Raw genomic sequence first — 22,036 nt, 5'->3', positions numbered from 1 at the left:
AAATAGGTGGGCCATTATGGGGGGCAATGCATAGGGGGTCAAATACTGGGGGCAGGCTCTAGGTGGACTTACCTGTCGGCGATCACTGGGAAGCAGGCACGGAGACTGGGCGGGCATAAAAGATGCTGCAGGGACATGGGAAAATTTCCCTCTATCTCTGCAGTTTTCGGGATATTTAAGTATTTTCTTCATATAACTCCGTTCTGAGATGGCGTTATATAAAGTAATGATTTATCATGTGATTTAACACTTTTTGCTTTGCTGATTATCAAAACGCATTAAAGCACTGTAGCGATCAATGGCCTGACCCCTACAGTGCGATACTCTGCGAGCAGGGAATTAATGGAGAAGATAATTGCGTTATCTTCTTCATTAGCCCATTACTGAATAGGGGACTTACATAAAAAATGCGGAAATCATAGTTTCCATATTTTTTATTTTAAAAAATCATTGCTGAATAGACCCCAAAGTTATGGTCTGGGATTATATGATACTACTTATCATATAGTTATAAACTGGGAATATATGATATCACAAATAATATAATACATGATACATAATACATCATATAGTTATGGTCTGGGAATATCATCACATAATATAGTTATCGTCTGTGAATAGGATGCCACATAATATATTTGTCTGGGATTACATTATACCACATATAATTAGTTATGGTCTGGGAATAATATCACATTATATAGTTATGGTCTGGGAATAATGCCACATGTAAATCCTGTGAATAATACCACATATAAAATAATCTGGGACTATAAGGACGTGTACACGGCATTTGGTGTGTCAAGGACAGGCTGTGGCTGCAGGGAGCGCTCGGTTCCCCCCTCCACCCCCCGGGTAACCCTACTCCCGCGCTCGGGCCCTGGCCTGGCCTTGGCTCTCTCGCGAACAACAAGCAGCCTGCCTCGGATGCGGCCTCCCCCTTCCGCATTTTCCTGAGGCTCTGCGGCAGTGACGTGTGCTGCTGACGGCGGCCCCGGCCAGGAGAGCTGCCCGCTCTTTCTTCCTCTCCCTCCTTCCCCCCTCTCTCTCTCAGCCATCGCGCTCGGCCCCTCCCTTTCTGCCTCTCGCACTCGCTCTATGCCTTCCCCCCTCCCTTCGAATCAGCCATCGCGGACAGGCCTAACGGAGGGCGCCCCCGGTCCCGGAGTAGTCGGGGAACCACGACGACACATACAGGTAAGGCCTGGGCCGGGGACCGAGCGGGGGCCTGGGCGGGAAACGAGCGCGGCCAGCGGGAGGCTACAAGGTCGGGGACTCGGCGCCTCCGCCCGGCTGCGTCTCACTAAGGGACGGGAGGTAAACTCGCACTGCAGCCTGCTGAGCACACGGCCGCCCGGCCCCTTCCCCGCACACGCTACCCCCCGGCCTGCTCGCCGGAAGGCAGGCCGCGGCCTGGTACGGCCCGCTTCTAGGCCTCCATGAGACCGCTTGCCCTTCCAGGCCTCAGAGGAGGCCGCAGCTAGGCCCTAATGGGGGGTGAGGGAAGGGGGGGAGGCCGTGGGGCGACTGCAGCACCCTCTCCCGCCTGCCCGCCGCTTATTGCCGGACCCTCCCGGGGTTACAGGGGCTCTGTGGGGCTGGGTATGACCATAGCCGGCCACACCCGGATAACGGCCGCATATGTAGCATTATAGCGCTGCTGTACGGTGTATGATTGCATTTTATACAGCACGGGAAGCAAGATGGCGGCAGCCCACATGCTGCATGTCAGGGAGGAGGAGGGGATTTCTCCGCCATCTTGAATCGCTGTGGGGGGGGGGGAAGGGACACACATGAAAGCATTGTATGTATACATGCTATGTTATTTAGGAGTGGCTGGCGTCTGGTCAGACCCTCCCTGATAAATTGTGCTAGAAGCACGCGTCCCCCCCTTCCTCTCTCACACATCACCCCTGTCACATCAACTATTACACAGAGCAAGATGCTGTTACCAGCTTATAGCAATACAATGTTTATTTGTTGCTGCTAATATTGTCAGTCGGTGTGGAATTGTTACATTATTGGGAGCGATCACATTTATGTTGCCGACTGAAAAAAAATTTAGGTTCCTGAATCAAAGTTTTTTAGAGGTGAAGATGATTTATGAGACCATAGAAAAAGGCTATTTCATTGATTCACTCTTAAAAGCACTAGCTACATATACATAGGATGTCAGTGCTGCAGCCACACATTTAAAAGGGCACAAACATCAGCCATCCTACAGTAAGATGTTTTATGCAACTTAACTACCAATGAAGTATTCTATCATTTTAATCAACATCTGCCCACCTAGTCTTTAATTAGTCATTGTAATGCAAACTGCTTTGATGCAAGTTTTTTTTTTTTTTGTGGGAATGAAGGTGATTTATGAGGCCATAGAAACTGGTTATTTCATTGATTCCCTCTTATATGCAGTAGCTAGAGGGGTGGGCAATAAAGCGGCCTTCCAGCTGCTGTTGAACTACAAATCCCAGCATGCATTGCACCATTTTTAGCATGACCTTATAGCAAAATGTGGCAGGGCATGCTGGGATGTTTAGTTTCATAACATCTGGGAGGCCACTTATTGCCCACCCCGAATGCGCTTCTCTGCGCTGTTGTGCGCCAAACCTGAATTGTTAACTTTTTAGTATCATTATGTAAATGCTGTGGACAGTAATACCACACCTTTTTGTTTTCTAACACTATATATGTATCCTATAGGCTTTCTGATATGCCAAAAAATTATTTCTTGGTGAAATATAAATGCAGAGAGCACAGCCTTAATTAAAGGCTAAATGCATTGATCACACATTAAAATATTCATTAAAGCAGTTTGCATTACAAATGACTAAAGACTAGGTGGGTAGATGTTGGTTAAAATGATAGAATACTTGTTTGGTAGTTCATTTGCATAAAACATCTTAATGTAGGATTGCCCTTTTAAATATGTTGCTGAAGCACTGACATAGTAATGAAAGGTGCTTGGGGACAGAAATACTTTTATTTTAATGGTGGCTGCTGTAACATGGAGGTTTTAGAAAGCCACTCTTTTCCGGCTGCAGTGAAAGGTAAATGTGGTTTCCCCGCCACACTGTAAGCACCTAATCTGCGAGAGCTCTGCATGCATTGCTATCACAGCTGAAGCGCTGCCCACGTAAAGGGTAGTCCTGATTTCACTTTGCTCTGTCTGGGATAGTGCATCTTATTAATACATTTTTCTGAAACAAACTTAGGGGACAATTCAATTATAATTATTGAATGATGATCCTGATAAAATTGACTTTTCTAAATCTCATGCTGCTTAAGAAAAAAATCTTCAGTAGAGGACTATTGTACAGAATTTTGGCCCTGGGCATGGGCAGAATGGAATGACCAAGGCCTCTGCAGTCAATTCAGGTCTTTCGGAACAAATTGAGGCTGCTTAGATACAGAACCTATTTTATTAGAGTCTTAATTATGTTTATTTATCAAGATTGCTATACTGTTTAAAAAAAAGAAGACAATAGGGAGATTTTGGGTTCTATTTTTCATCTTTCTATACAAAATAAGACAGAAGTTTCTCAGCCAATGCTGATTGCAGAGTCTTTTCTTGTTTTCAAAGAAAAAAACAAGACAACTTATTTTTTATTGTGGTTTAAAAGGCCACTTTGTACAATTGTGCCCTACTAATGGCCTGATTCAGAGTTGGACCCAATGCTGATGTCCCGCAGTTGAGTGATTATTGGTGGTCTGTGCATGCGTCAGCTTTCTTTACTGATTGCCGTCGCAGCGAGTATTAGCCCACAGTGTGATTAACAATAAGGAAGCATTTCGGAAAAGTAACGGGAGTGGCGGCTCAAACACAGGCGTGTTGCAACCGTTTTCAAGATCGTATCTCAGCCTGCGACTGCGATACTTACGCAGTAAAAAATGGCTCCAGCGTCTCAGTTCCTGCAGCCATTCTGCGCAACCATAGGATTACCTATGATAAATCGACTTATCTGTGACCATTGCTGTATCTTTCTACACAGTCGCTTGGAATTGCAAAGCTCCCGGTGGGCATCTCAATACAAATCCCGCCAACCACGACCTTTGAATATTTTTGCACAGCCGCAGCAATGGCATTAGCGTCTATCTCTGAATTAAATGAAAGGCGAAAAGCCGCGATTGGCGAAAACTTTTTGCCAATGCGTGGTTTTCGCCTGTTTCTGAAGTATCGCCCTATTCAATTCCAGAATGTTTTCGCCTAGTCGAAAACTCCATAGGTAAAATCAGGCTAAAAAGTTTCTCCACCAAAAGGCAGGAGAAAGGAAGTGCAAAATCTCAATTTTTTTTGAGTAAAAACGTGGGGACTTGGGGCCTGATTCAGACCCGCTCGCTAAGATGCATACTCTCGCTGCTGCCGATGGTATGCAGTTTGTATGCATTGTGAGCATGCATTGCAGTGCGCATGCACATACCTTAGCAAAAGTTCACAATGCATTCGCTCGCTGCACGTAGACAGCCCAGCAGAGTGAGTGACAGGAGAAGCCGTCTGTAGGTGGTAACAGGCGCTGGCCATTAAAATCAGTGTAGTGGAGGTGCATACGCAGGCGTGCCTGAGCAACTCAACAACGTTTTAGAGGTGTGCAGAATTATAAGAATTATTATCATAGCACACGTCACCTGGCTTATTTTTACACTGAAGTGCTCGCAGTGCTTGCGGAAGGGTAGGGTCAACCTAAAGCGCTGCAATTGCATCCGATATACCGATGGTTGCATACACTTCCTGGACATGACGTGCACAAGTGGGCGTCTTAAAACAGGCTGGTGGGTGTCTGCATACACTATGTGATCGCTCTCTAAGAAATACTGGGCGTGCTAATGCATTGCTGTGCAATAGCAATGCCTACGCAATTTGCATTCACATCGTGAGAGCGGCTCTGAATCAGGCCCTTGGTACAGAACCCTTTGGGCACCCCCCCCCTAGGAAAAAAAAATTAAAAATGTATAATTACCCTCTAAAAAAAGCCATCAATTTTGGGGTGAAAATGCAAAAAGTGTTTGAAAATTGGGCTAAAGTACTGGGATAGGTATTTTGGGGTGCTCTATGGATGGGGCAAGTGTTTATATGATTGCAGGAGGCTACAGCAGGTGTATTTAAAAAAAAATGTATACTAGTATCCATTTACATGTACCCCCAATTTAACTACAGCAATTATTTTTCATAAGACATTGCTTAATATAATTTTTCCACACTTATGCAAATATGCATATAACAGCCCTTTGACTCAAAATAAGATACCTAATTACTTTCATTATGGCTAATAATTATTATACACCTCTTTATTGATTCCCCGGATGAGTTAGACTTTATTGGGGGTACAGACTGATTTCCCCTTAAAAAACTGACCTTTTCGCCAGTTCCGGTATTCGCTTCATTCGCCCATATGCCTTTTCACCTGTTTTACAATTGAATAGGGTAAATTTTCGCCGATCTCGGCTTTTCGCGGCTAATTGAATCCGCCTCTTAAGTCAGGAAACGCTGTCACATAGACGATATGAGGGAACTTTTTCTATGCGTATATTTACACAAAAGTAAAAATGACCCTCGGCTACCTACCAAATTGCCTTCATGGACAGTGGGGCAGCAGAGTATTTCAGTATCTCACACAATAAATCTTCTGATCAAATTATTGGTCTCAGGTTATTTGGAAGACCATTTGCTTTCTGGGAAAGCTGTTTTGGAAAGCACCGTTAATGTTACTCTCTCTATCACTTCATTCTCAGTCCATGTCTTTCCTGTTCACTGATTCACCTATACCTATATCCTTTGTTTCCCTGATATTCATGCCATAAGATACACAATCCTCCATTGCCTTGTCTCTACAGGGTATATTTACTAAAGTGCAGGTTTTTAGAAATGGAGTTGTTTCCCATAGCAACCAATCAGATTCTAGCTACTATTTACCCAGCACCTTCTAGAAGATAATAGCCAGAAACTGATTGGTTGCTATTGGCAACAACTCCACTTTTGTAAATATACCCCTAGGAGACCAGCATGGAGTAAGAATGATTTTGAGACATGCTTACCTCAACCTTTGAAGCTGGCTGTTAAATCCATTTATCCAGCACTAGGATTATATAGATTTCTTTTATAAACAAGTTGCAAACACCTCACCTCCATTTTGACCCCCAAGTTCTCCCCTCAGTGTGAATAGATGCCATGCAAATGCACACGGCATCTATTCACCCGGTGGCGTTCAGTAACGGCAACTTTTCCCACCCGCGGGACACTGTGGCCCGTGGGTGGGGAAGGCACAGGGCAGGCTTCTTTGTCGGGGCGTCGCTTTAATGACGGCGCATTTTGCCCCTTTAAAATCAGGCAGAGCTCGGGGCCTTCTAAAACAGCCTAGCGGGAACACTAGTGATGTTTTGCAAAATTACCTGAGCAAGTGTGTCATTTTGTACCTAGATGACATTCTTAAATGTTCTGCTTCACGTTCTCAACGTCATGTTTGGTTCTGAAAAAACTTAGGGATAATCAATTATATACTTAATTGTCTGAATTTGAAGTTGCTACAGTGGCATTACATATATTTTGGATATTACATATAAGCTGATGACTTGCCTATGAACTCAGCCAAAGTATGAACTGTCATTGATTGGAATAGACTTATGCGGTTTTGCCAATATTACAGAAAGTTTATTCAAAAAAAGAGCTGACCAAACTTTTCGGTCACCTGAGGCTTTACTGAGTACTTTAAGGGGGGAATTCATTTGTTTTCATTGGCGGCATTAACTACTGGGCGCCCGGCGGAGTAATTCAATTGTTGCTCTGTTCATACACGATAGCCGTCTGCATTTCTGCTCGCACCCTCCTGAGGTGGCGAACAGAAATGTGCGATAAGTTCTGGTTTGCTGTTTGGACACCCTAACCAGGACTTTAGCCACGTTACATGTCTAAAGCCTATCTCTTTGGGTGTGACATGCTCGATAAAGCATGGGCGCCCCAAAACATATATCGCACCCCGATCTCCTGTCACAGGGTGGCAGTGAGCCTTACTATGGCGCTGTACTTGTAGATCGCATGATGGCCTGTTTCTTTTTCCACTTATAGTAATATCATTCAGTGTTCGCAAATACACGCTATAGCGCGTATTTTACCCCATATCGGGGACTGGGGACCCACTTTTTTAAAGTCCCCGGGGACGCGCTGCGCTGTGGCCAATCCCTGACAGCTGGCTGCAGCACAGCGCGTCCCCCTGCAGTAACAGACACAACGCTGTCTGTTAGAGCAGCCAATGAGAGTCAGATAGACTCTCATTGGCTGCTGCTGTAGAAAGCCGTGCTGGGATCAAGTGTCTGATCCCAGCATCAGCACAGTGTCCGTGCCCGGCGCTGGGACAGTGTTTGTTCCCAGCGCTGGGTAAGCCACCGCGGCGGGTACCTGGTGGAAGGGACCCCCTGGTCCCTTCCACCAGTGGCGGCGGGAGAAGCTTTGCTCCGGGCGCGAGCTGAGCGGAGCTCGCTGCCCGGAAGCCAAGTAGTGGCGGCAGTGGTTTGGCACTGGCTGAGAGCTTTGGCTCGCGGTCCAGCAGCCAATAGGTGGCAGACGCGACGAGCCAATCGCGGCTCGCCGCGTCATTGCCCCGCCCACTCGCAGTGTCTTGAATAGACACTGCTGAGCGGGAACACGGTTAGTCCGTCGGCGGAGGGGAGGAGTGAAGACCTCCCGAAGAGAAGAGCGGCGCGGCAACAGTTCCGGCGGCCCCGCTAGAGGCCAGAAGACGGCGCGATCAAGAAGGAAGAGGCGGTGCCGCTGGCCAGGATGGGCCAGCTGCAGAAGACTGAAGCTGAGGACCGAAGAGGACTGCGGGGGAGGAAAGCAAAAGAGGCCTTACGCCCAATTGAAGGTATATGCCCCAAAATAGGTGTGTGACTTGGGCATTAGGCCCAGGTCACTAGAGGGCCCACGTATTTGCCCTTTAGTGGCTTGGGTCTAATGCCCAGGTCACTCACCAATTAGGGGGGCATATACCTTCATTGAACTGCGCACTTACAGGGGGACTTCTGGGGGCACTGCACAGGGGGACTTCTCCTGGGGGCACTGCACAGGGGGACTTCTCCTGGGGGCACTGCACGGGGGACTTCTCCTGGGGGCACTGCACAGGGGGACCTCTCCTGGGGGCACTGCACAGGGGGACCTCTCCTGGGGGCACTGCACAGGGGGACCTCTCCTGGGGGCACTGCACAGGTGGAAAGTCATATTACCTGAAAGATCATGGAGGCATTAAAACATGCATTTAAGAGGCTTGTGGGGATATCTGATGCTGTTGGGGGTATCAGATCTGCATTTTAGGGGCATGTGGGGATGTGTTGTGGCATGTGGGGAGGTCTGAGGCATATGGGGAGCTCTAAAGCATAAATTATGATGGGACCCAGAAATGGTCAGGTAGGACCCCATTTTTTTTAAAGTGGTGGGTCCCTGGGACCCACATATTTTGTCGCTCACCGCGATCACTGTCATTTAGGATATACATTGCAGAGTGAGTGATGACACCTATGGGCAGGGATGGGGCTCTTTTTATTCTCAAATTTGTTGTATACAACATATTTTAAAAACAGAGGGCCTAATTCAGACCCACCGCTCGCAAGCGGGTCGATGTTGGCCCAGTGCACATGCGCACCATGGACCCGGCTCCGTCGTGCGCATGCGCGAGACCCGGATAGCGACGGACAAGCCGTCGGTTCGGGTCTCACTACAAAGGGGGCGTGCTGTCGATGGTGAGTGACAGCATGCCACCTTTGGTGGGCGTGCCGGGGGCGTGGCTGGCCAGACGGAGGCGTTCCCATGGGAACGCCTACCGTCTGTGCCGGCCCCATTGACATCACAAGTGATGTCAGTGGAAGTGCTTTCGGCCTTGATAGAGCCGAAAGCACTCCAGGGCTTGCGGCAACGAGACCCTACCACAAGGGTCTCGTCGCAAGCCCAATGGTCGCGTTGGTCTTGACCACCGCGACCATCTTCCTGGCCGCTCGCTATAGCTGTGGGTGGTCACCCACAGCTATACGAGCGGCCAGGAGGCCGCTCTAAAATTCAGAAGGACGGCCCTGATTCAGAGCGAGCGCTCTGTCAGAGCGTCCCTGATTCAGAGCCAGACGCTCTGACAGAGCGCTCGCTCTGAATCAGGGCCGTCCCTGCTCTGAACCAGGGCCGTCCCCGCTACTAAGGGCAATGCATAGTGGGGATTACTACTGGGGGCACTGCAGAGGAGGAATTACTACTGGGGGCACTGCATAGGGGGGACTACTACTGGGGACATTGCATAGGGGGACCACTACTGGGGGCACTGCATAGGGGTGCCCAAAGCATATTTTTGCCTCTGGGCCCACCACTCTCTGGTTCAGCCACTGCCGGCTTTGCTTGCCCGGGGTTTTTTGGCTGCGGAGGGGTGGTCTTTCTGGGGGTTGGTTGCCTGGAGAGGGGTGTTAGCTGCTCAGTAATGTGGCTGTGGGAGGGTGGTTTACCTAGGGTACCCCGTTAGTGGTGTGGCCATGGGGGTTGGTTGCGGGGGACGTAGGTGCTCAGTAATGCTGCCAGAGGGGAAGGAGGGGTCTGGCACCTGCATTTTCATCCTGGCTCCTAGGTTTTAGAACAATGTGTCAAGCCCTGACATGCATAGTAAACAACTCACTTAAAATGTTTAAGTATAGGATCTTCTGCTGTATTTTGCCTCAGGAGCTTCCCTTTTAAGGGTCTGACAATAGTAACAAGCATACTTGGACATCACTTGCCCTGATAGCTCTTTTCCATTATGGAAATATCATGATGGAACCGTTCGCCATATTTATTGTTGACTGCTTCAAGATTTGTAGGGAAGAAATCCAGGTGAGAGTCCAAATAACGGATTTTCAAAGACAAAGTTACATCCCATGGTTTTGTAAGATTTTAAAAGATTGGGACAGTAAAATTTATGTGCCTAGATCCCTTTGACCAACCTGTGAGGAGTCTGACACGAATGATGCAACAAAAATGAGGGACTCCATTTTTATCTTGGTCCCCAACTTTGAGTCCAAAGTAAAGATCATAACACTCCTTAATGAGTGGAGTAAAACAATGTTTCGATAATTTAAATGTTACCTCACCACAAATGTAGCAAAAAGTGGTTAACACAATTTCTATGCATTGTGCCACTTGGTATTCTAAACACTATAAAATATATACTAAACTATATAAATATATGACAGAAAACACACAGCATTAAATGTTTACAGAACAAACTCTGACCACCAACCGGCTAGGAAGGGTGACTGAGTAGGAAAGGTTTACTTGCTTAGCCATCACTCCTATGACTCATCATGGAGAACGGATTCATTCAATTGTTGCTCCATTCGAGCACCAGTGCCGCATGTGCACGCCAAAAAGCACGGGGTTTAGCTGTGTATAGCAGCTAACACTGTCTGAAGTCCTACTTTGGGTGCCCAAACAGCTGACTTTTGCACATTCACGGCCAAATGGAGCAACAATTGAATTGCATTGCCTCCATCATGTACAAAGTGCATCATCCAGCAGAATGTGACTCAACTGTTTATTATTCTGTGCCCTTCTTAACGTATTCTAATCTTCCCAGAACAGTATAAGTAAAGAAAACAATGGAATTTTACTGAATATAACACCTCCCTAAATGATCTGTAAATGGGTGATTATATAATAATGTCAATTCTTTTTTTTTTTCTTCGATATTCGCAGCAATCAAATGTTTATTTGCTGCATTGTAAATATAATGTCAATTCTTAAAGAGGATGTAGCTTTAAGACTCTTGATGATAGAAAGATTCTAAGACCATTTTAGAAACTAGCATAGAAATATGTAAATATATGACAATGCAGGTATTTGTAACATAATAGAAGATGAAAATAAAGGACGCAATTCACTTCTTTTGGTCCCTCCTCGTGCCCGATGGCAATATTCAATTGTTGCTCCTGACGGGCGTGAACAGCTGCCAGTGTCGGCATTTCAGCTCGCTCACCCCGGGGGTGGGGAGCTGAAATGTGCGAAAAGTGACCCGTTCCGCCCAAACGGCACTTTTCACGATCACGGCCAGAACTTCGGTCTGGTGTAGCCGTTTTACGTGTCTACACCCAACCTCTTTGGGCGCGATCGACGTGAAGATCGGCATCAATTGAATAGCGCCCCGCAATCTCCCCTCACTTTAGATGGGAGATCGGGTGCGCTAACACAATTGAATTGCGTCCAATGAGTGCAATGTCGGTATATTAATTACTACCCTAAATCGTACTCCAATTTCGCCATTTATTCTTGTATATTTCATACATAGTATATTTTAAGTATTTTTCTGTTTATAAATATTCTTTATTTTAAAAAAAAATAAAAATCATAAGTTATATTCTAATATACTACAGTACATATACATTATTCAAGAGTGCCCCAGAAAAAGTTTTTCTTTCCCTTTCCTGCTTTGGTGAAATACACAACCTTTCTCCATCATCAGGTTCCCACGGAAACAAGATGCTTGTGTTAAGTTAAATTCAAACTACTTTTATGTGCTTTGTAGAGAAATAGCCAATCTTTGATCTTGCTATTCAACAAATTTCCATGTGGACCATACTAACTCAGCACTCTGTCATCTAAATGGTGTGTACTCCATACCATGCATGCATTTACAGTGCATCCGGAAAGTATTCACAACGCTTCACTTTTTCCACATTTTGTTGTTACAAACTCATTCCAAAATGGAATAAATTATTTTTGTCCTCAAAATTCTACACACAATACCCCATAATGACAACGTGTAAAGTTTTTTTTTTTTCCATTTTTGCAAATTTAATAACAAAAATAAAACTAAGAAATCACATGTACATAAGTATTCACAACCTTTGCTCAATATGTTGATGCACCTTTGGTAGCAAATACAGCCTCAAGTCTTTTTGAATATGATGCCACAATTTGGGCAGTTTCGCCCATTCCTCTTTGCAGCACCTCTCAAGCTCCATTAGGTTGGATGGGAAGCGTCGGTGCACAGCCATTTTCAGATCTCTCCAGAGATGTTCAATTGGATTCAAATCTGGGCTCTGGCTGGGCCACTCAAGGACATTCACAGAGTTGTCCTGAAGCCACTCCTTTGATATCTTGGCTGTGTGCTTAGGGTTGTTGTCCTGCTGAAAGATGAACCGTCGCCCCAGTCTGAGGTCAAGAGCGCTCTGGAGCAGGTTTTCATCCAAGATGTTTCTGTACATTGCTGCATTCATCTTTCCCTCTATCCTGACTGGTCTCCCAGTTCCTGCCGCTGAAAAACATCCCCACAGCATGATGCTGCCACCACCATGCTTCACTGTAGAGATGGTATTGGCCTGGTGATGAGCGGTGCCTGGTTTCCTCCAAACATAACGCCTGGCATTCACGCCTAAGAGTTCAATCTTTGTCTCTCATGGTCTCAGAGTCCTTCAGGTGCATTTTGGCAAACTCCAGGTGGGCTGCCATGTGCTTTTTACTAAGGAGTGGCTTCCATCTGGCCACTCTACCATACAGGCCTAGCGTTCCCGCTAGGCTGTTTTAGCGGGGCGCGGCGCCCTGCCCTCCTTCTGGAGGGCAAAAAGCACCCTGCCCTCCAGGAGGAGGGCAGAAAGCGCCCTGCCCTCACAGCCTGCGGGTGCCGTTCTCACCCGCGGGACGCAGTGTCCCGCGGGTAGAGAAACATGTGGTGACCCGGTCACCGCAGGAGAATAGACGCCGGGCGCATGCCCCCGGCATCTATTCTCCCTTCCTGCAGCGCTTGGGGGCTGCCCGGCATGTCTGTAAGCGCCGGGCACGCCCCCAAGTATGACGAAAAGGGGACGCGTCTTATAGACACGCCCCCTTTTCATGACCACGCCCCCTTTTCGGGCGCGCACCTTCAGCGCGCGCATAACATTGCCCTCTCTAGCTCCGGCGCCCTGCCTGCCGCCGGAGCTAGAGTTAACACTACAGGCCTGATTGGTGGATTGCTGTAGAGATGGTTGTCCTTCTGGAAGGTTCTCCTCTCTCCACAGAGGAATGCTGTAGCTCTGACAGAGTGACCATCGGGCTCTTGGTCACCTCCCTGACTAGGGCCCTTCTCCCCTGATCACTCAGTTTAGACGTCCGGCCAACTCTAGGAAGAGTCCTGGTAGTTCCGAACTTTTTCCATTTACGGATGATGGAGACCACTGTGCTCATTGGGACCTTCAAAGCAGCAGATATTTTTCTGTACACTTTCCCAGATTTGTGCCTCAAGACAATCCTGTCTCGGAGGTCTACAGACAATTCCTTGTACTTCATGCTTGGTTTGTGCTCTGACATGCACTGTCAAGTGTGGGACCTTATATAGACTGGACATGATTTTGAAAGGCATACAGCTATCAACTGATTTTACCACAGGTGGACTCCAATTAAGCTGTAAGAACATCTCAAGGATGATCAGTGGAAAAAGGATGCACCTGAGCTCAATTTTGAGCTTCATGGCAAAGGCCATGAACACTTGTGTGTCACGACCTGGCTAGTTTTTCACCATTGTCCCTTGAGACTTACCCCTGTCAACTGTCCTGTGGATCTGTATGTGTAATTCGTCTGGGAGATCTGTCCTGACCATGCTGGCTGCAACACTTTGTATGCATTGGACTGTGCTCTCCTTTCCACATTGATTTGATTATTCATCTGAGTCCTTTCCTGTCTGTGAGCACTGCTAATCTTGATTGGAATCGCAGGTGTAGTTCTGATTTTCAATACTGCAGATATGTTTGCTCCCTCTGCATGTTGTGCCCTCCACCACTCAGAATGCTACTGCCAGACCACCTGACTGTATCCACCAATTCTGCAAGACCCAGGGTATAAACATCCTCCTCTGATAGCATTCTGGGCCTAAGCATCTCGTTACTTCCCATGGTGTACAGATTGTGCTATATCTGTCTCTGTGTACAAGTGCATCCCAGGCTCCTGCTGGCAGCAACCCCTGGTGCATCCGGAAATCCTGCTGGTTCCCAGACCAGTTTATCCAGTAATCCTGCTGGCAGCAATACCTGGCATATCTAGAAATCCTGCTGGTTACCAGACCAGTTCATCTAGTAATCCTGCTAACGGCTATATCTGACGTATCCAGAAATTCTGTTGGCTCCCAGACCAGTTCATTCAGCAATCCTGCTAATAGCTATACATGGCGCATCTTGAAATCCTACTGCTTCACAGACCAATTCAGCAAGTCTATCTACTGGTTCTCAGTCCAATTCTGCAAGACTACGTACTGGTACCCCGTCCAGCTCAGCAAGCCTTCCTGCCGGTCCCAGTCCGGTTCCTCCAATTTTTCTACTGGTTCCACTCCAATGTTACAAGTTTCCTGATCATCAAAGGCAGTTCTCACTGCCATACAATTCATATGCAAATAGAGCTATTTACATCATCCATGGTTCCAGTCAAGCCTGTTTCCACTGAATCCAGTTCAACACCTGAGTCAGGTAACTCTCAAGCACGAATCGTGACATCATGTACATGTGATTTCTTTGCAAAAAAACTTTTTACACATTGTCATTATGGGGTATTGTTTGTAGAATTTTGAGGACAAAAATGAATTTATTCTATTTTGGAATAAGGCTGTAACATAACAAAATGTGGAAAAAGTGAAGAGTTGTGAATACTTTCCGGATGCACTGTAGCATTCTCAAGGATTAGAGAGAGGAAACGCAGAGGGGTAGGGATGCTGAGTGTACCTTATGAAGAAATTTGCACAGCTCTGCCAAATATATAAAAGTGCTCTTTTGACAACAATTTCTCCAACTAACATGATTTGCTGTACCATACATTAAGGATATGTAATATAGGGCCTGATTCAGCTTGAATCGCAGTTGCTAATACGCATGCAAATATCCGAACTAGCTATTGGAATTGCAGAGGCTACGCAGACCCATCTCAGAGAGATAGACAGGAAGTGACATTTGTGGGTGGTGACGGGGGGGGGATGGCCAAACGCAGGCGTGCAAGTACGTTTCAATGGCATTGCAGGGGCGTGCATATATTATCCACTGCTACAGCCTACGCAGCCTGAGGTCTCATTGCGTGCGTGGCTGTTAGCAATTTCTGAGTGAGGTCAGGGCTTGTGTAAGTAAGTGTACGTATGGGTCCGATGTTACCGATTATTTAGCAATATTGCTAAAGTATACGGATGTGAGTAAGGGGAAGTGGGTGTCCTTATGTTAGGCTGCGATCGCAATGTGCATTCAAACATTTGCCTATCACCGCTGATATTAGCAACTGCATTGCGTACGTACTAGCAGAATAATGATCCTTGCTGAATCAGGCCCATAGAGTATAGTTCCCCCTATAATATATACATTTTATAGACATTCTCTTTAACCAGGACAGATATTAAACTAGAAGCCACCTTTTTTTTTTCACCTACCAGTAGTCATCTTTAGGTGGACGGCTCTAATCTCTCCCTTATTTTTTCATGCCTGTCTTGTGATCCAAGTACACGAATAGCACTGAGACAGACCAGGGCAGAAATTAACATTATTTTATATTGGAGTAATAGGGCAATGTGGGGGTATGAGCCTGCATTTTAGCTCTATAAGAGTCCTAAATTGTAGCTGAAAACTTTACCATTGGCAAATATCTCGTGAGGAAAGAGTATATACAGTGGCACTCAGAGGGGTAAATTTACTAAAGTGAGAGTTTTTAGAATTTGGGATGTTGCCCATAGCAACCAATCAGATTCTAGCTATTATCTTCTAGAGGGTGCTAGTTAAATGTTAAGTAGAATCTGATTGGTTGCTATGGGCAACATATTAATTTCTAAAAATTTTCACTTTACTAAATATAACCCAGAGTCTAAATTTGAGTTAATATATGATGATATGCAATAATTTATATTTGTTGAGAAATTATTAATACTACTCTTTAAATTATGTGTCAAAACATTAATCCAACTCAACCGTGAGTTTTGTCATGCTCTCCAAGAACAGAGGTCACCTTGGATCTTCGAGATTTTTTCCCAATCATGTGACGTAGTAATATAGACACCAAGATCTCTTGTCATTATATTATACGTTGACCCATTGTCTCAGAGGAGTTGGAAGATAATAGAATAGAAACTTGGGGGAAATAATGTCAGGTTCCAAAAAATTACCTTCAAATCATACTAATAGGCCCTGAAGAGGAAAGTTATCTAGTTCTTTAAACACAATGGTTAATTTTCCATTCATCATTTTACAATTACCCTTTCTATTTAATTTGCAATAAGGATTAGCAAATACACATACCAAACCTTTGCTGTAGTTTATTCTCAAAATATAAACAAACATTTGAAGTATTTTTCTCATATTGAATAGTATGGATTTGGAACCGAGATGTACTAAGATCTGGAGATTAATAAACTACCAGCTACTCAGCTCCTAACTGCCATGTTACAGGCTGTGTTTGAAAAATGACAGGAGCTGATTGGTTGGTAGTATATCGCCCTCCAGAGTTTAGTAAATCTGCCCTACAGTCTGTGGCTCTAAGCTTACTGATTTCAAACTGTATTTAAAGGTGTACATTATCATCTGAAGTGGAACCATTTTGTACTCTTTATGCCTGCGGGGAGTGGGAGGACCAATCGGAAGCTGCATTGTCGGATTGCAGCTTCTGTGTGGTTCTCCCACATGTCCATTTCCCATTCTCAGGGAAGAGGGAGGAGCTAATACTCTCCAGATGGTAATGAAGTTGTATAATCTGCCTCCAGTGGAGCATTGCTATAATAGTCAACATGTTTCCTGCTTGAGTATTATAATACTACGATATAAAAGTCAGAAACTACAAACCAAAGAAAACCTACGTATATGTAAATGCACTTCTTTATTCTGGGGAAGAGTAATCTCAGTTCCGTACCATTTGTTTGGAAATGGTGGAGGCAGGAGAAGTATTTTTGTCTGTTGCAATAATGTCTCTATTTCCGTGCTCTTGTGAGCAATTGTCCATTGAAGTATGGCCAGCAAGGGTTGCATCAAAACTGCTTCCGCTACAAGTTTCTATTGATGATTGTGTTACTTTGGTGTAAGGCCTGAATAAATATAAATCACCTTAACTGTAATGCTTGTTTTCTTTATAGATATCAAGGTTTATTTGATGTCATTTTTGTTTCTGTTTCCAGAACGCTCAGCTAATGATTGTGCAGAGCCATGGAAGAGGATGTAGTGGAGCTGGCACTGCAGACCGAGCCACATGCTTTTTTCCACACTTCAGGTACTTGCAGGTGTACACGGAGGTGGTTGGATCACCGCTTATATATCACTGCATGGATTACTCACATGGCAAATGCACAGAACATTCAGAACACATAATCCACTATCCATTTATTTCTGCTCATGTACAAATTGCACAGAAGAATTAATATTTTTAAAAGACAGACAAATAAAAAGATGGCTGCATTCCAGATGGTAAATGTTTTGGGAATTAAATCTATGATTTAGCATTCTGATGTCACTGATGTCAACATGACAATAGCCAATGTATCATATGACCGATGTGATTTTCATATGGTGTAATCATTTAGCTTTTAGTGATGATTGATGAAATTAGCAGCATTCTTGCTCATCATTGTCTTTTATTTATGTTACTTTATGTTGCAAGTAATTTAAATGAACCACTTTTAATATTTTGACTTTCTATTCTATGGTACGATTCAATTAGCCACGGGACTTATCGTTGGGATTTAGCTCCCGGGTATTCGGTTATGTCTCGCGGTAAGCCTGCTGCTAAGGAGCAGTAAGCCATAGCTCCCTGGTTAAGTGTCCCCAACTATAACATCGCGACTAGCCCTGGAGGCACTAGTTAATGCGGATTTCTGCTCACATCTCAGGAGGGTGCGAGCAGAAATCCCGGGTAAGTTTTCCCTCTGTGCTAGTCGAAGGTTTACCACGGGCAGTAATTGAATAGCTCCAGGCGCTGTAAGTGCTGTGGCTAATTAAATTGCAAATTTTTTCAGGCAGGGCACTAATCACCGTGGAGAGTTTGAAGGGCGAAATTTTAGACATCATGGGCGGAATTCAATTGTTTTCGCTGCCCGAATCTCCTGTCTGAAGTGATGGGAGATCGCAGGCCGCTATTCAATTGTTCCAGCTTTTCACGCTGATCGCGCCCAAAGCGATAGGGTTTAGCCGCGTAAATCGGCTAACCCCGACCAAAGTGCTGGGCGTGATTGCGAAAAGTGCCGTTTGGGCGCCCAATCAGGTCACTTTTCGACTATTTCACCTCGCACCCCTTTGGAGCTGCGATCTGAAATGGAGCGCTGGCAGCTGATCGCGCCCGACAGGAGCAACAATTGAATAGCTCCGTCGGGTGCAATGGGGGCTGGAAACAATTGAATTCCGCCCCATGTCTCTAAAACTGAAATATACAATTATCGTAATGCATTATAATGTAAACATTGACCGCTGAATATTATTTCAGTATCTTTCTATTTAATTGCTAATTCTTTACCAAAGCAACACTTATTTATTATATTCAGTAACAAAAACATTTTTAATACTAATAATCCCAATTATTTTCTGTTATTGAGATTCAGAGAAGGTGCACACAGGCTCACAGTACTCACTCGGTAAACAGTGAATGCTACCAGGGCTCTGTGGTGATGGGCCTACCTATAGTATGATTGTGCCTCAGATAGTAGGGAGTGTTCAGGTAAGGGTAAGTCCCTCCGATTTCTGTGCACCATTATGGCTTCTGGTGCTGGAGCCTCGTCCCGCTAATGGAAGCTGGTATCATTCAGCAAGAAGGGAGCACCCACCACCATCTGAAGCTTCACTAACAGAGGGTATCCTTTCACAGGGAGGGCTTATTTTTCACTGCAGGGCGGCCTTGATGGGGGGGGGGGGGGGTGTTATACCATGGGCATGTTGGCTGATCAAGGTCCGTTCTGACACTTGTCAGTGGTGGAGCTATGGTCTGGTGAACATGGGCAGAAACAGATCTGGGCGCCTGCATCTGTGAACTATGCAGTCGTTCTGCTGCCATGGCGCTACTGAAAGGACAGGGCACATTATTAAACTTATAAAACAGGCAAGGCCTGGTACCCTGCTCAATAAGCCTTGCGTGAACACTACAGTATGTGTGTGTATGAGATTTGACTCTAAACTGTTGCAGATTATAATCTATGATTAGATAAATTCTAAATTGAGAGATTTTGTCTGAAGTAAAACCATTTGGAAGGAAATGCCCCCTTTCCACCATAAAATGAATATACATTGGTAGAGGATGAAAGGTTCCATCTAGCTAAGCACTGATCAATGTAATGTGCATGGGGAAAAAAATGGATTAAAGCCATATGTTAAAGCGGCATTACAGATGTGTTTCAGTAATATCAGAAATACTTCAGCAAAATCGTAAAAATCAACTGTCTCTTCTCTCCCTTTAATGGTTTCCTTGGAACAGGCACCCCACATCTTAATGGTAATGAAATCATAGTGGAGATCCAAGAGACAGTCTTTGTGGGGGATGGAGGCATGGCTGTTCAAGGCTTTCCAGATGATGCTGACTCTGTGGTGATTCAGGATGTAATTGAAGATGTGGTGATTGAGGATGTGCAGTGCTCCGACATTTTGGAAGGGACACGGGTATCGGAGACTGTTATAATTCCAGAGCAGGTTCTAGAAGATGAGATTGGTCCGGACGCAGAAGAGCAGGAACTGGAAGAAGATATGTTATCCAACTGCGACGTCCCTGAGAGTGTCTTGGACTCTGATTTGGTGCAAGGCGCATTGTCCGTTCCAGATACTGACAGTGTTGTTCATTCGGAACATGTCGTAGGAGAGGAGATAGCAGAGGATGAGCTTGGGGAAGACATGATTTCGGAAGAGGTCTTGGTAGCAGACTGTGCCACAGAGGCCGTGATTGATGCCAATGGAATTCAAGTGCACGGGCCTGATGGGGAAGAAGTTAACTGTGACGACTACCTCATGATTTCATGTAAGTTTAATAATATATGTGGCTGATTTTATGCTGTTGAAGGCCGCAATGTGCCGTTCTGCCATGAACGTCACAAGTTTTTCCCATTGCACCCAATTGATATGTGCAGAAGAACTTGTGATGTGTACTGCCTGTTGTAATAGGTAGGTATGTGCACAGCCTAGTAATGCTTGGGTGGGTACATTGCGTGGAATTGAATCAGCCCCTAGATGTATAATAAATAATTGATTCTCCTATACGTATAAACTGCTGTAAATGATCACATAAACAGTGAGTTCTGATGTAATTAGTTTTAATGTAAGTTTTTATGAATATGTCGCCTCGGAAATCCTAATCTGCAGCCTCATGCCTTGTCCTTTCTTGGCTTCTGCTCGGGCGTGGATGTGCTTTACGTGTGCTTGAAAAATTTTTTAACATTTTTTATTTATTTTTTGCAAACCAGATGAACAAGTTTTGAGACCTCTGCTGCAAAATATCACAATAAAATAATCTGAACATTGAAAGCAGCACACTACTTGTGCAGCTGTAATGCCTCCGGCAACTGTTAATGCCACTGCATAAAGTGACACATCTAAAATCTCACGTTTGGACATGTATAAGATAAATAATGAAACAAATATTAATTAATATGAGCTTGCTCGACAGTTTAACCTTTTCCTTTGCTCAACATGCTAAACCTGACATGTAGTCCACTCTATTAAACATATTTCCTTTACTCATGGTCTCATACTGGTATTAAATTCTAGAAAATACATCTATAGATCTTGAACATATGCTCAGCCCCCTCACTTTGTTACTGCCCCTTAATTACAGTGCGTGATGAAGAAGCATTGACTTTCAGGCATTTGTGGCCACCTATATTCCATGCGATATTCACATTTTTATTGGCATGATTATATTGCCCTAATTCAAAATTTGTAAATATCTGATGAATTCCTATTGTGTATATAGAGTAGGGATAGTCCGAGGTTATTTTTCTTTTTCTTTTTTTTTCTCCTTCATCCACTAGGGGACACTGGAGTATTAAAAAAAAATAAAATAAAAAAAAAAATCTTGATGTATGATACTTAAATATTAAATTGTATCTGGCGAGTTACTGTTAGGTGACTATTTCACTTTAACCACCTTTTACTTAGAGTCAGTTAAAAACAAAGTATAAATGTGCTGCAACCAATCAGGGATTGACATTTATTGATCTAGGTAAAATTGGCCAATAAAAGCAAATGTCTGCTTGTGATTGGTTGCTGCACATTTTCTTTTGTGCGCTCTGGGGCTGATTGAGGTGGACGCTATATCGATTTTTACACAAATGGGGCGACTGTTTCCTTTTTACTGGGCATGCCCCGGAGCAGCAGTGCACATGTTCAGCGATGGTACTGCGTCTCGCAGTGCCCTAGATGCTGCAGCCTGATTGACAGGCTACTTCCTTTGGGAGCGGCGATGTGAAGTGTTTAACAAAACGGGGGCGTGTCAGCCCCATTTGGTAGGTGTGCTAAAGCCAGTCTCTGTGTCTTCCTTCGCAGATTCACTGGCATCTACAGCGGAGTTCTTGTGGCCATTCTGAGTAACTTTTAGGGTTACTCAGATGGCTGAGGATGATCAGATGCTGTGTCTTCAGACACATCAACGGGTTATAGAAGCCGGCAGCAGGCATCTATTTACACAGGTCGCCTCCTGCGACACTTGCATAATATTGCACAGCCGCTGCATAACTACCGCCCTGCTCCGAATCAGTCCCTCCGTTGGTAAATAAGACCCACTGGGAACATGTACTAAAACTGGGGGCACTTGAGAAATAGGACATATATTATTCCCCAAGTGAACTTCATCCCTGTGTGGGGTGTGGTATAAGAGATAAGACAATGTCTAGGTAGACACCAGATGTTAGACAGACAATAAGTCGACAGGGTCAAAAGATCGACACACTAAAGGCACACATCCACTAGAAGACAGGCAAACGTCTGCAAGATTACGACATTGTAATCGTGCAGTCGTTTGTCAGTCTGTGATGTGCCTTCACCGAACGAGCAGTCATTCAGTGTAGGCACATCAATCATCTGCAAACATGTTGAACCTGACGTTATCGTCAGGTTATACAACATATTTGTCCGATGATAGATGTCT

At 45.0% G+C, this 22,036-nt stretch overlaps 1 protein-coding gene across 2 annotated transcripts in view; it reads left to right on the top strand.

The window, feature by feature from the left end:
- The first annotated feature begins 922 nt into the window (after positions 1 to 922).
- Positions 923 to 22,036, top strand: part of ZFX (zinc finger protein X-linked) — a 33,167-nt gene continuing 12,053 nt past the window's right edge. Inside the window, exons 1-3 of one of the 2 annotated variants that reach the window (XM_088455356.1) lie at positions 923 to 1,197; positions 17,100 to 17,191; positions 19,379 to 19,912. In XM_088455356.1, coding sequence (XP_088311482.1) covers positions 17,128 to 17,191; positions 19,379 to 19,912 — 598 coding nt within the window. In that variant the 5' untranslated portion in view covers positions 923 to 1,197; positions 17,100 to 17,127. The remainder of the gene's footprint in view (positions 1,198 to 17,099; positions 17,192 to 19,378; positions 19,913 to 22,036) is intronic. The other variant, XM_088455351.1, reaches the window with a different exon arrangement.

This window comes from Taudactylus pleione, unplaced genomic scaffold (genome assembly GCF_031769625.1).
Source record: "Taudactylus pleione unplaced genomic scaffold, aTauple2 ptg000040l, whole genome shotgun sequence".
NCBI classification, from domain to species: Eukaryota; Metazoa; Chordata; class Amphibia; order Anura; family Myobatrachidae; genus Taudactylus; species Taudactylus pleione.
This window is presented reverse-complemented; position numbering and strand designations above follow the sequence as displayed.